Here is an 11,795-nt window from a genome sequence, read left to right as displayed (position 1 = left end):
GGCAGGCGGGGTGCCGCTCCCAGCATGCTCCGCGCGGGGCCGGGCCCAGAGCTGCCAAGATGGCCGACTTCGAGGAGCGGGTGTCGGATGAGGAGAAGGTGGGGACGGGGACAGGGACATGGACACCGCTGCAAGCGGCACCCGCGGGACGGCAGCGGGCGGGGGGTGGCGAGGAGGCTCTCCCGGTGCCGGCGGGTCGGGCTGCGGCCCGGCCTCCCGCTGCCTCGGGGCGGGCGGGCCCCGGGACCGGCCCGGCTGAGGGACCGGCCGGGTTTCCTCATCGCCCGGGTGCAGCCGAGGTGCCTCGGCCCGTCTTTGTGCGTGAAAATACCGGGTGTTTCAAAAAGGGGAAGGCGATTTCAAAGCGATTCGGTTACCGCTTTGAAATCGGGTCCGTCTTTTTGAAACACACTGTGTATTTTTCTGCTCCTCGACTTTTTTTTTCCCCTCAGGTCAACAAATTTAGCAGCGCCTTTAAAAGGTGCTGTGACATCTCTTCAGTTCCAAAACACCTTCCGAGCGTGTTTTCGCGTTTTCTGCCTGTCCCAGCTGCTGATAGTAACTTTGATGTGGATCTGACAAATTATACTGGATGGAAGGGACTGAGCAGAAGCAATTAGAGCGATATTTATTTTAGGAAAGGGAGAAATGAACAGATTTTTCTCTTGCATAGGAATGTGGGGGAAATTACAGCTTTACAAGCAGCATCGAGTTTAATTTGACAAATGAAGAGGTCGTCTTTTTTGCCGGATAACTCTGGTTACCTACAAAAAATAGTTTAAAAATCCACTGTTACTCTTTCTTACATCACAAAAATATCACATGTAGCTTTTTGCTTTTTTCCTTAACATTCTGGAGGGGGCGTAAAGGCTCATAGATCTTCAAGGATCCTACAGGTCTGGAGCCTGCTTTTGTTTTTCCCTTAAACTGCCAATTTCAGCTTCATTACAGGGACATTCATTGTGAAACCAGCAGATAGAGCTTTAAAGGTGCAATTCGTGTAGTTAATCTTTTAGATGACATGAACATTACTTGAAAGAAGTATTCCAGAACGGAATTCATATGGTCTTTAGCACATAACTGAAATCTGTCCAGTGGTGCGTAAAATATTTTACCAGATATCATTTGGCTGAATTTCATTTGAGCTACTGAAACTGAAGACATCATTGCATTTGATGTGAAAATTAAAACAAAGCTGAAGCTTTGTTTTGTTGGAGGTTATGGTTTGAGAGCGAAGGAGGCGAAGTCTCCAGTTCTTGCAACGCACTTGCGGGGAAGATTTCCCCTTCATGAAAAGGCTCTTCAGAACTACGTGTCCCGAAGTACTTTATTTGGTGAAGTAGATGGGATTTTACTTGAAATCAGAGCTGACATTCTACTTCGTGTCCCAGCTCAGGCAACCGAGATACAATTTAAAGTAGCTCCGTGCCTGGCACAGGTAGAAAAAGATAATCTTACGTGAGGATCTGAAAAAGAAACGTGCAAATATTTACCTTAGGATCTGCTTTATAACCGTTCAGATGGGTCTAGAGCTTTTATATATATTTCCTTTTTTCAGTCTGAGTTTACTAGTGCTTTGAAATAAATCGAACAAATAAAAATCAATAGAGCAACAAAATTAATTAAATCCCACTAAAGCCTCATTTCTTTATTCTTTATAGGCTTATTTTAGGTAAGCTGAGGGATTCATTTTCATTTAAGTTCTGCTGCAACATACCCTCTTGTCTACTTAAGCTGATTCTCCTGCCATTTGCCAGTTTGAATTAGTGGTTGAGCAGTTTCCCTCTCGGACACGTCCCTGTTTGAGAAGCAGGAAGTTCCTCTGAGCTGCAGAGGCACCTGAAATGGCAGCGATGGGCAGGAAGTCGGGCAGTTTGCAGAAAGTCTTATTTTCGTGCTTCTGCAAACAAGCATCCTGTCACTGAGCTGACACCGCTGGGAAGAAATCAGCTCTGAAACCAAACAGCAACGCAAATGGTTGACACTTAAAGTTCATTACTCTGCAGCCTGTTTCCTGCGTTCCACTCCTGATTTCAATAGTGTGACTGAAACACTATTTTATTGCTCCACAAGAGAGGCAACATTAGGGAGACTTTATAAAACTAAACACTTTTCACTTGCAGGGTTTGCTTTATGGCTGGTTTCGCAGTGATGTTTGATTGAATGCAGAGGCCTTTTTGTGTCGATTTAGTTTTGTTCTTCCTTCCAAGTGGAAGAATTTGTGGAAGACTGTAAAAAAAATCTCTCCTGTAATATTTGCTTGGCTTTTTTAACGCAGATTGGTTTATGAGAACCCATTGACCTGTAAGTCAACCTCTTAAAACTGTGGCCCCTTTTATGAGGGTTCCATGTACAGTACAATTCTGCAGCCACAACACTGTTGCATAAATGTGTAGGATACTAAGTTTTATGGCTTTTTAGGGCCTTATTTTTCCATTTATGCTATTTCTATATATCTGTTCATCTGAGGAGGTGGTTTGCAGGATGTATTCCCTTGAAACCCTCCCACTGAGAGGCATCATGTACATATTTGTAAGCGCTTCAGCACAGCCTGACGTGCCTGTACTTGTGCTGACACTTGCGCTTTTTTAGAAGCGCATATGGGCTCATTTCACAATTTTTTCAGCCTTTTAGGGCTGGCTCTCAGCAAAGCCCATAGGGGACATAAAGCAGCAATGTCCCTCTTAATTGCTGCCAGGTTATCTTCTTCACAGTCAAAATTCCTGATAATTAAAATCTAACAGCAATGTTTTCTAATGACAGTTCTCTAAATAGTGAAAATTTTCGGACAGCTACATTTTTAGGATTGCTGTATACTTACTAACCTTATTTAAAAGCAGAAAACTAGGAGAAAATGGTTTGACATTCTGTGTTGTATCAATTACACAAGTTACAGACTTTTTAGTTTTTCATTCATATTGCTTAATTATTTAAGGCATAAAAATGTAGTTTTTTAAAAAAATAGATGCTAATTTGGAAAATAATCTATTTTCATCTGAAACTCAACCCAGTTAAGGCAGAGTTGTTACTTGATACTGAATACCCTTTGTTTGGAAAGGTGCTTATTTCCTTTCATGGCTTGCTTTAAATCATTATGTGACAAACAATACAAACACTTTCTAACTAAAACAAGAAAGGCTGTTGAAAGAAGCAAGTTATTTTCAGCTCTGGCAATAATTCAGCTGAAGTAGTTAGATACATACACACTTTCTTTTACTGCTCCAAATGAAAAGTAGAAAAAGTAGAGTTGTAACGTGCACTGTTCTGCAGTCGTATTCAATAAATGTCTAGTTGAGCAAGAAAGGCGATTGCGCAGCTTTGTTAGCTGAGCTTGTTGGAAGGAATGTGACATTTTTATTATTCTAAGGGAGAGGTTTAATTTTGTAACATTTCCTGTTTCAGGTCTTCCAAGATGATTCTATTCCCTTTGGCCCTGTAAAAACCATAAAAGATTTGATTACGAAAACCATAAACTCTTACTAATTTCAACAGAACAAATACTTAGACCACCTAAATTCTAACAATCCAAGACATGTATATTGGATTTCAGAACACAGTGCGATTTTATTACTTTTTAGAAGAGAACGGGTTTTTCTTTTCCAGCTTCAGAGTTTGCAGACATTCAGGTATTTTCCTTACAATTGGCCTTTTCAGTTATTTATTATATCACTCACAGTTTCACATGCCTGAGTTCTTCCGCTACACTGACAGCTCATGTCTGGACTGCAGTACAGTTTCAAATAAAATCTTGTTTCCAGATGAGAAGAGTGATGTGCTAAACAGTGGCACAGGCTGCTCAGGGTTAGAAGTGGCCAGGCAGCATTAGAGGATCAAGGAAAAATAAAATAACCTGCTGAAATCTGGATGGTTTCATCTGGAGGCTCTGTCAGAATTCTGGGGTTCATTTTGGCACTTTCCGGCATCTCCCCCATTTCTGGCAGTTCCCAGCTTTTACTTTGTATCTCCATCCCACCTCCTGCACTCTGAGCATCTCGCTGACTTTTCAGAGTGCGTGAGGCATAATTAACTCTGGAATCAGTCCCATGGCAGTTGATGTGATTGATTTACTGCTCTGTTTTGAGAGGGATCTGCCTCTCGTCCTTCACAATGCTGGTTGCTACGAAACAGCGGCTGCTCCTCCAGCCGGTCATCAGCAACGCGCAAGTTGCATCACAGGGAATCACAGCGTCTTGCAATACGTGTCGCACACTCCTGAGCTGCAGGGCTGTGCTGCAGGTTACCATCTAGTTACAGGGTCACTGCTGTGGGTTCTTTATATACCTTGGCATTTAGGATTCTAATTAATAGCAGGGATCAGGAAATAACATTCTTTAGGAATGTCAGCCAGAAGAGTGACCTGCCAGCATTGATGTTCTTCAGACTGGTTAGTGCCGAGCAGGTTGAACAGTTCCCATTTTTACAGGTGCCCATGTGAAGTTTGCACTTCTTACCAAGTACATATGGAATTATTCTGCTTGGTTACACTGAGAAAAAAATCTGGTCTTATGAGACTGTTTCTATTTTGACAATGCATGTGTAGATTGCTCCTTAAATCTGGCATTTCCTCTCACTGTCAGAGTTGGTTTTGTTGGTGAACTGCTTCAGTGTAGGTTTGAGTACATACGAATTCAGTAAATTATCTTTTGCCTTTAGTTTAGTTACTTTTCTGCTCTATTGTAGGTGCGTATAGCTGCAAAATTCATCACTCATGCACCACCTGGAGAATTCAATGAAGTATTCAATGGTAAGTAAATAAGGAAAAATGTATGTTAGCATTTTTCTCACGTTTCATCTATTAGAAGAGTCTAAGACTGTGTCACAATATACTGCTTCTAAGGTTAAGAAGCGGCAAGGGAAAAGCATGCTGTCATTCTGCAACCACACATGCTTCATGAAATGATTTAATCATTTTGATGTTTGCATTTGTACAGTTGAAATTGAAATGCATAAAGAGAAACATTTCATCAAAAATTCCAATAACCTACCTGAACACTCTCTTCTCCAGATGTCCGGTTATTGCTTAACAACGACAATCTTCTCAGGGAAGGAGCAGCACAGTAAGTACTAATATTGCAAACACAAGTCAAATTACCATCAGAGATGCATATATCTTCTTAGGTTTGTAATTCTGCAAAGCAGCAAGACATCTGTTACATTGCAAGCAATATTCTGTAATTTTTATTACCTCCAACAAAATACACAATGAAAAGGCACAGATGATTCTTTTCAAAAGCCCTAAATTGGAATTTGTGCTGTAGAAGCCATATAAAACCGACAGGAAGGCACTCTGCCAAAAAGCTGAACTCTGCAGCAGCAGGAATGTCTGATCATGTTGAAGCACGATTTGTAAAGCAAGTGAAGCCTGAAACACTGAGTAATCCTTAGCTGAAGCTTAGAAAAAGAACTGCCCTTTAAAAAAAAAAAGCGCTTTCAAAATATCTTGTTTACTTGCACATGCTCATCAAAAGGTTCTTAAAGGTTACACATACTAGCTTTTTAATGCTAAAATTTTACTTCAAGCTAGGTGACACGTCTGTCAGCAGGTCTTTATGTACGAAAATTGTTGTCAATATTAGTCTCCTCATTTGTTTACCTTGCTGCTGTCTAAATTGCAGCTGGGTTGGTTCCTCCTTTGCCTTGGATTGCTCATATTCCCCCAGGCTGCCTCCTGTTCTACTTTTGAACTCTGTACTTTCCTGGTCATCTCTAAATAAACCTGGCTTTAGATCTGGGGTTTTATAGCTATCATCAATAAAAGGCGTTGAAAAAATCCTTTCAGAGTGCTCATGTGTATTATTTGCCAAATTAAGTTGAATTTTTCTGTGATATAAATCACACCATGTACTTAGTCTGGAGTCAATAAATATGCCTGTACAGCTAAAGTTCATGTTCTTTTAATTCTTAACAGTGCATTTGCACAGTATAACATGGATCAGTTCACTCCGGTGAAGATAGAAGGGTATGATGATCAGGTAAGAAAAAACTTTTTACACTTCAGCATTGTGTTACTACACTGTGCAAAACCCAATAAGTATGTTGTTTCATGGAGATCTTGACTAGTTTCATTCTACTCACAAGTTATCAACTCTCCTCCTTCTCCCACACATCATCGTATTACCAGACTTTTGTTCTCATAGAAGCAGCATAGGTGAAATGTTCCCTTAAGTACTGTCTGATACTACCTAGTAACTCTAATTCATTGTTCCTTAAGTAAAGCTCCATGTTAAAGTCACTGGAATTCTACTTAGAGTTTGATTAAAGATTACTGTGTATTTAAAGCTCACCTGCTTACAGTCCCTACTGACAATCAGTAGTAGATTCTTAATAGTATTTTTTTTCCAGAAGGAGAGCTATTGCAATGTGGAGCATGACAATAAATGGTAAATTCCAGAGGAAAAAAAATGTTAATCTCCATTGGAACTGGGGAAGGAGAACAGCAAAAATAGCTTTAACAATAAAACCACCTGTTTGTATTTTAAAGATGCACAGCTTTAAATACATACTTTATTATAATATAGCCATTTCTGGGACAGAAGACTAAGTGCAGCATCACTGAAGAGCAGAGAGTTCACCTGCACCCTCACTACAACTACTCTTAGTTGAAATTATTACTGCAAATCCTTATTTCTTTATGTGATATTATAGCTCAATGAAAGAATCTATTCAAATAGTCAGGGAAAAACACAGAACAGCACATTTTCAGCAGCATAAGTATATTTTAATTTCAACTTCTTTTATAGGTCTTAATCACAGAACATGGTGATCTGGGCAACGGCAGATTTTTAGACCCAAGAAACAAACTTTCTTTCAAGTTTGATCATTTAAGGAAAGAAGCAAGTGACCCCCAGCCTGAGGACATGGAATCAGCTTTAAAACAGTGGAGAGATGCCTGTGACAGCGCATTGAGAGCTTACGTGAAAGATCATTACCCCAATGGCTTCTGCACTGTTGAGTATCCACCTTGTTTTGTTCAAGTTCATTGCTTATGTCAGTCGGTACCTTGAGGGGACGTTGTGCTGGGCAGCGCTGCATGAGTTTGCCATCTTCACTAGCGTTTTTGCTAACTTTGGAGTAACAGAGGGTGCACACGTTGGTAAAGATGCATTAAACCTTATTTCTCGTAGTCGTGACTGCCAAGCACCTTCCACCTGCTGTTAACAAAAAAAGAGGCATGATTTGCAGAGATATGCAAGTGGAGGTGTGGGACAATGTTCCCCGTGAGATACCACAATAGCAAAGTTGCACAATGCTGCTAAGAACAGAAATTAAGAATGGCTTTCCTCAGCTCTTGGGCTTTTTTAACTCTTTTTTTAAATACAGGTTTATGGTAAATCTATAGATGGGCAGCAGACAATTATTGCCTGTATTGAGAGCCACCAGTTCCAGCCTAAAAACTTCTGGTAAGACTATTTCAACATAGTGTATTTTCTTCCTTTACTAAACAAACCAATCCTTTATATCTTCTGTCACAGTCTGAAGGGCAGGTATTCTTGGGCTTCGCAAAAATCCTGCTTCTCATTCCATAGTCCATTTTCCTTGGCATTTACCTAAAGCCTTCCATGTGCCTATCCAGAGAGGAACACGTTAGCAGAGTCAGATGGATGCCCCCCATACATATTCCAGAGCACAAGTACACTGGAGCAAATTTGTACTAAAGCTGCACTGTATTCAGCTGTGCTTCTGAAGTTTAATTCAATGCCATGTAGAGCACTGTAATATTGGTCGTAAGATGACAGCAGAAAGAACTTGCTTGTGTTAATTTGGTTCTTTTTGTTGTTAGAGCTTTTTGGAATACAGTTTTAATGCTTTGGTTGTTTTTAGGAATGGTCGTTGGAGATCAGAATGGAAGTTTACCATCACACCACCAACAGCTCAAGTGGCTGCGGTGCTCAAGATCCAGGTGAGTTACTTTTTCTGGCAATAACAGGAGAAGCTGCATTGTGCTTCTCTTACACTAATGCATTTGACTTGGAATGAGACGCTGAAATACAGCCGAGATGTCTTTCTCAAGTCAAGATACAAATAAAATATACAATTACATAAATTAATTCTTAAAACTAGTGTTCTGGGCATCATCTACCATCTGGCCTGTGGTTTATTAGCATTACCCTGTGTGCCTCCAAGTCTGCTTCACTTTATAGGGCTAAAACCTATATCATGAATTCTTTTATAATTGCTCTTATTTCAACTCTAGGCGTTTACTGCATTAACATAATCTTGAACAGTCTTGACAAAGAATGAAACCTTTTAGAAAATCCATCCTGCTTTTAGTCTCCACGTAAGCAGAGAAGACTGGCACAACAACACCGTTGTGCCATTCTGGTAGCGTTTGGGGGCTCTAGGGATTATAAAATGAGTGTTAATGATAACCTGCATCTTGTCTCTTTGTTCAGGTTCATTATTATGAGGATGGCAATGTTCAACTGGTCAGTCATAAAGACATCCAGGACTCTGTACAGGTTTCAGTAAGTGTGCTAAAAGATTTATGATAAAGCAACTATTTTAAAGATCTCATGAAGCAAACATTTCTATGACTACATTCTCTTGACTTTAAGGTGGTGTAATTTTAGGGTGACTAGTCAGTGTAGTTGTAGTGTTTAGAGATATGTGGGAAATCCAGATTATTCTCAATTGCCTAAAGTTAGACTGTATTAGAAAGTACAGTCTGTATTGGAAAGCTTACGAGTTTCAGTTAAAGAGTGCAGAATATGCTTTTTTACCTACGTGCAAGGGAAACAAACGGTGAGAGCCGTGTGCTAAGGGAAAATTAGAAGTCGTATAGTAAAATTAGAAGTCGTATAGTACCGTAGAGGGAGCAACAGTCACAAAATCTCCACTCCATCCCATGAAGAGCTGCTTCCCTTGTGCTCATTAGGGTGCAGTGCTGTTTCAGTTTAGAGCACAAGCTCGAGCCCGTACGCACGTCTGTCCTGAACCTCACCCAGACACCCGAGACATCCATAGTGAGCGAAAAGGAGCCCAGCCACACATGAGGCAGAAGCTGCTGGCGTTATCTGCTTCATCTATACACAGCCTATCATTTCAGAAGAAATCTATAGTGTGGCTTTTGTAAGTTGCTCTTAATTAAACATAAAGAAAATTATTTTTCTCCTTTGTAGAGTGATGTCCAGACAGCTAAGGAGTTTATTAAGATAATAGAAAATGCAGAGAACGAGTACCAGGTAAGATCAATGGTTGTTAAATAAATATGATGGAATTATATCGGTTTCCATTTACTGTTAATGAAAACATAGAAAAATCGACCTCTCTGTTTCTGGCTGAGTCTGGTACTGACTCTAAGAATTACTTTGAAAAGGGCAGTAGTGTTTGTTTAAAGAATAGACTTGTAAAGCTATGTGCAATTACTAATCAAGTTGGCTGTATAGTTATTTTAAAGGGTTACAAATGGTGCCAGGAACAGGCATGGAGGGGGAGTGGGTGAGTCTAAACACTTTCCTCTGTACCAGTTAAAAACAAGGCAGAGGAAACGCGGGCGACAGCTTTTTACGTTGTCCCAGCCTGCGTGCAAGGAGACTCGATACAGAGAAGTCAGTGAAACACCTAAGGAGATGCTGCTACATTCACAGTGGAGTTTTAACAGAAACGCTTTTACTTGCACATGCACTGCTGACTGCATTATTTAGTTAATAGCATGCCGTTGCTTTGTAGAAAGGGGTTTGAGGCTTTAACACAGAGTCATGTTTTCTCAGAGTATCTTACTACTGCCCTAACAATCTCCTCGCCCCTGCAGACAGCGATCAGCGAGAACTACCAGACCATGTCAGACACCACTTTCAAAGCCTTACGCCGGCAGCTCCCTGTCACCCGCACCAAGATCGACTGGAACAAAATCCTCAGCTACAAGATCGGCAAAGAAATGCAGAACGCTTAACGTGGAAATAAGGAGATTTACAAAATGGTTGTGTGCAAAAAACAAAATGTGGTCCTATGCCAAGTAGATGGTTTCTAAACCAGTGCAGCGTTTTTCTAGGGCTTTCAAAGTTAACAGGTTTTCTAGCCTCAGAGAGAACTGTGGAACAAATAGCGTTGTCTTTGTGTTTTGTGTTTCCTGCCGCATAAACTTCCTGTTGTGACTGCATTTGCTGATAGGTCATTTTAATTAAGCCACATTCATGGTTCGGAAGTGTCGCTGTTTTCAGTCACTGATTGTACTGGTTGGAAAACTTCCTAGCTGGAAAAGCCCTACGATAAATACAGCTGAAGGTGCAGAGCTTTCCCTTCACCCGTATACAAGTGCTCCAGGTACTCCAGGTTGTCAGATCTGTCAACAGCTCAAGGCGCTGTGCTGCAAGATGTCAGAAATGCAAAAGACAGGAAGGCCTCATGTATCCTTATTACCGACCTCCACAAAGCAAAAAGCCTGCAGGCTTAGATTTTGCTATATAAAATGAGTTTACAGGATCCTTTACAGAAATCCCTACATGGACAGCTCTTCCAGGGACTTTTTTTTTTTTTTAATCTGAAGATTTGAGCCACGTTCCCCAAAAGTGAACATTTTTGCTCTCCCTTCCCCTCGTGTGTGTACGGTTATCAGACATCTGCATTTTTACGGAACTGCAAGTTCCTCTGTTAAATCACTGCTGATCCACGTAGGCTGGATGGTGATTAAAAATGCAAACATCTACGGAATAATAGATAATGTTGTGCTTTAATGCTTTGTGGCAGGTTCATAGAATTTGTATCACAGGTGTATGGATGGATAGCATACAAAATAAATAAACTTGCACCAAAGTGAGAGAAAAAAACTTTCCATTTTGTCTCAGTTGTGGCCAGTTTCTTGTCGTACTTGAAGGTGATTTTGGAATGAATCTCTTCATTGCTAAGTGCTTGCTCTATATTACTTTGTTTTTCTGTAAAATCAAAAATAGCAGTCCTAAGGTTGAAGAGGCACGAGTCAGAACTCAGAACGTGGATTCACTGCAAAATTAAACCCCTTTGGTGAACTCCCTTTGCTTTGTTTGCACTGAGTGATCACTGGGCCTTTTGCAGCTTCTGGCTTTTAAACTGGCTACTGTCTTCCTACTTTTAAATACACAAAGAAAGGGGGTTGGGGAGATAGGGATGGGGCTGCCTGTGCATTACACTTCAGGTTTTGCACAGTGATACCACAAAATAAGTGTGTCTATCTTTTGTGAGAAGTTTTGTCTAAATAAAATATCTTTGCATTTGCTGTTGAGACTGACTATTCATCCTACAGGCATCTTCTGTATCAAATCATCTAGTAGAAATACATGGGTCTTTGTTTTAAAGCCATTTGTGTCTGTTCTTCAGTGACCTCATTTGTGTTATCTCCTGAGGAAGGCAGCTCTACAGATGACAGCAGGGGTGACATTGCTGGCGAACCCACCGGTGACACAGAGCAGGGAACCAGAGGTCTAAGAACTTAGAAATAAAAGAAAAAGTCACACAGCTCTAATAAAGCACTTTACCCTGGGGAACACGTAGTGGACAAGGTTGTCCTGCTCATCATCTGAGTCTTGCTGTAACGCCTCTTCTACTCGATTTGTGGGGCACTCACTGCCAGACGCGTCCTGCGCCAGGACAAAGTGGGACGGTGCTGGAGGATTTTTCTGCCGCTGTGCAAAGAGCCGCTCAAGGCCAGAGCTGCCACCAGCGGGTGCTTGTTTGTGAAGGGGTTTCCTCCCTGCCCGCAGCACCTAGAGAGGAAGGGCTGGGGTGATGAGCACCCGACGTGCTCTGGGCTGTGGCCCTGGTCCCATCCAGACAAGCGCTGCAGCAATTCCAAGAATGCGAAGCTGAAGCGGGCTGAGATA

The 11,795-nt window shown here is 41.2% G+C and overlaps 1 protein-coding gene across 1 annotated transcript; it reads left to right on the top strand.

Moving 5' to 3' along the window:
• Window positions 1-44: 44 nt before the first annotated feature.
• On the top strand, window positions 45-11,197 carry CAPZA1 (capping actin protein of muscle Z-line subunit alpha 1). The gene is made up of 10 exons (XM_065649456.1): window positions 45-98; window positions 4,681-4,744; window positions 5,006-5,057; window positions 5,909-5,972; window positions 6,741-6,947; window positions 7,321-7,400; window positions 7,822-7,900; window positions 8,394-8,465; window positions 9,120-9,182; window positions 9,752-11,197. The coding sequence occupies exons 1-10, from the start codon at window positions 60-62 to the stop codon at window positions 9,890-9,892; spliced, it is 861 nt and encodes a 286-aa protein (XP_065505528.1). The 5' UTR covers window positions 45-59; the 3' UTR covers window positions 9,893-11,197.
• Window positions 11,198-11,795: the final 598 nt, after the last annotated feature.

The sequence above is a fragment of the Caloenas nicobarica genome, chromosome 21 (assembly GCF_036013445.1).
Source record: "Caloenas nicobarica isolate bCalNic1 chromosome 21, bCalNic1.hap1, whole genome shotgun sequence".
Taxonomy (NCBI): Eukaryota; Metazoa; Chordata; class Aves; order Columbiformes; family Columbidae; genus Caloenas; species Caloenas nicobarica.
Note: the sequence above shows the minus strand (reverse complement) of the source record. Positions and strands in the feature narration are given on the sequence as shown.

What these genes read in the sequence shown, in the direction of transcription:
- CAPZA1 (XM_065649456.1), top strand. Translation starts at nt 60, where the DNA reads ATGGCCGACTTCGAGGAGCGGGTGTCGGATGAGGAGAAG. An exon ending in TTCCAGCCTAAAAACTTCTG is followed by an intron (nt 7,401 to 7,821) that starts GTAAGACTATTT and finishes GGTTGTTTTTAG; the next exon opens with GAATGGTCGTTGGAGATCAG. An exon ending in AGGACTCTGTACAGGTTTCA is followed by an intron (nt 8,466 to 9,119) that starts GTAAGTGTGCTA and finishes TCTCCTTTGTAG; the next exon opens with AGTGATGTCCAGACAGCTAA.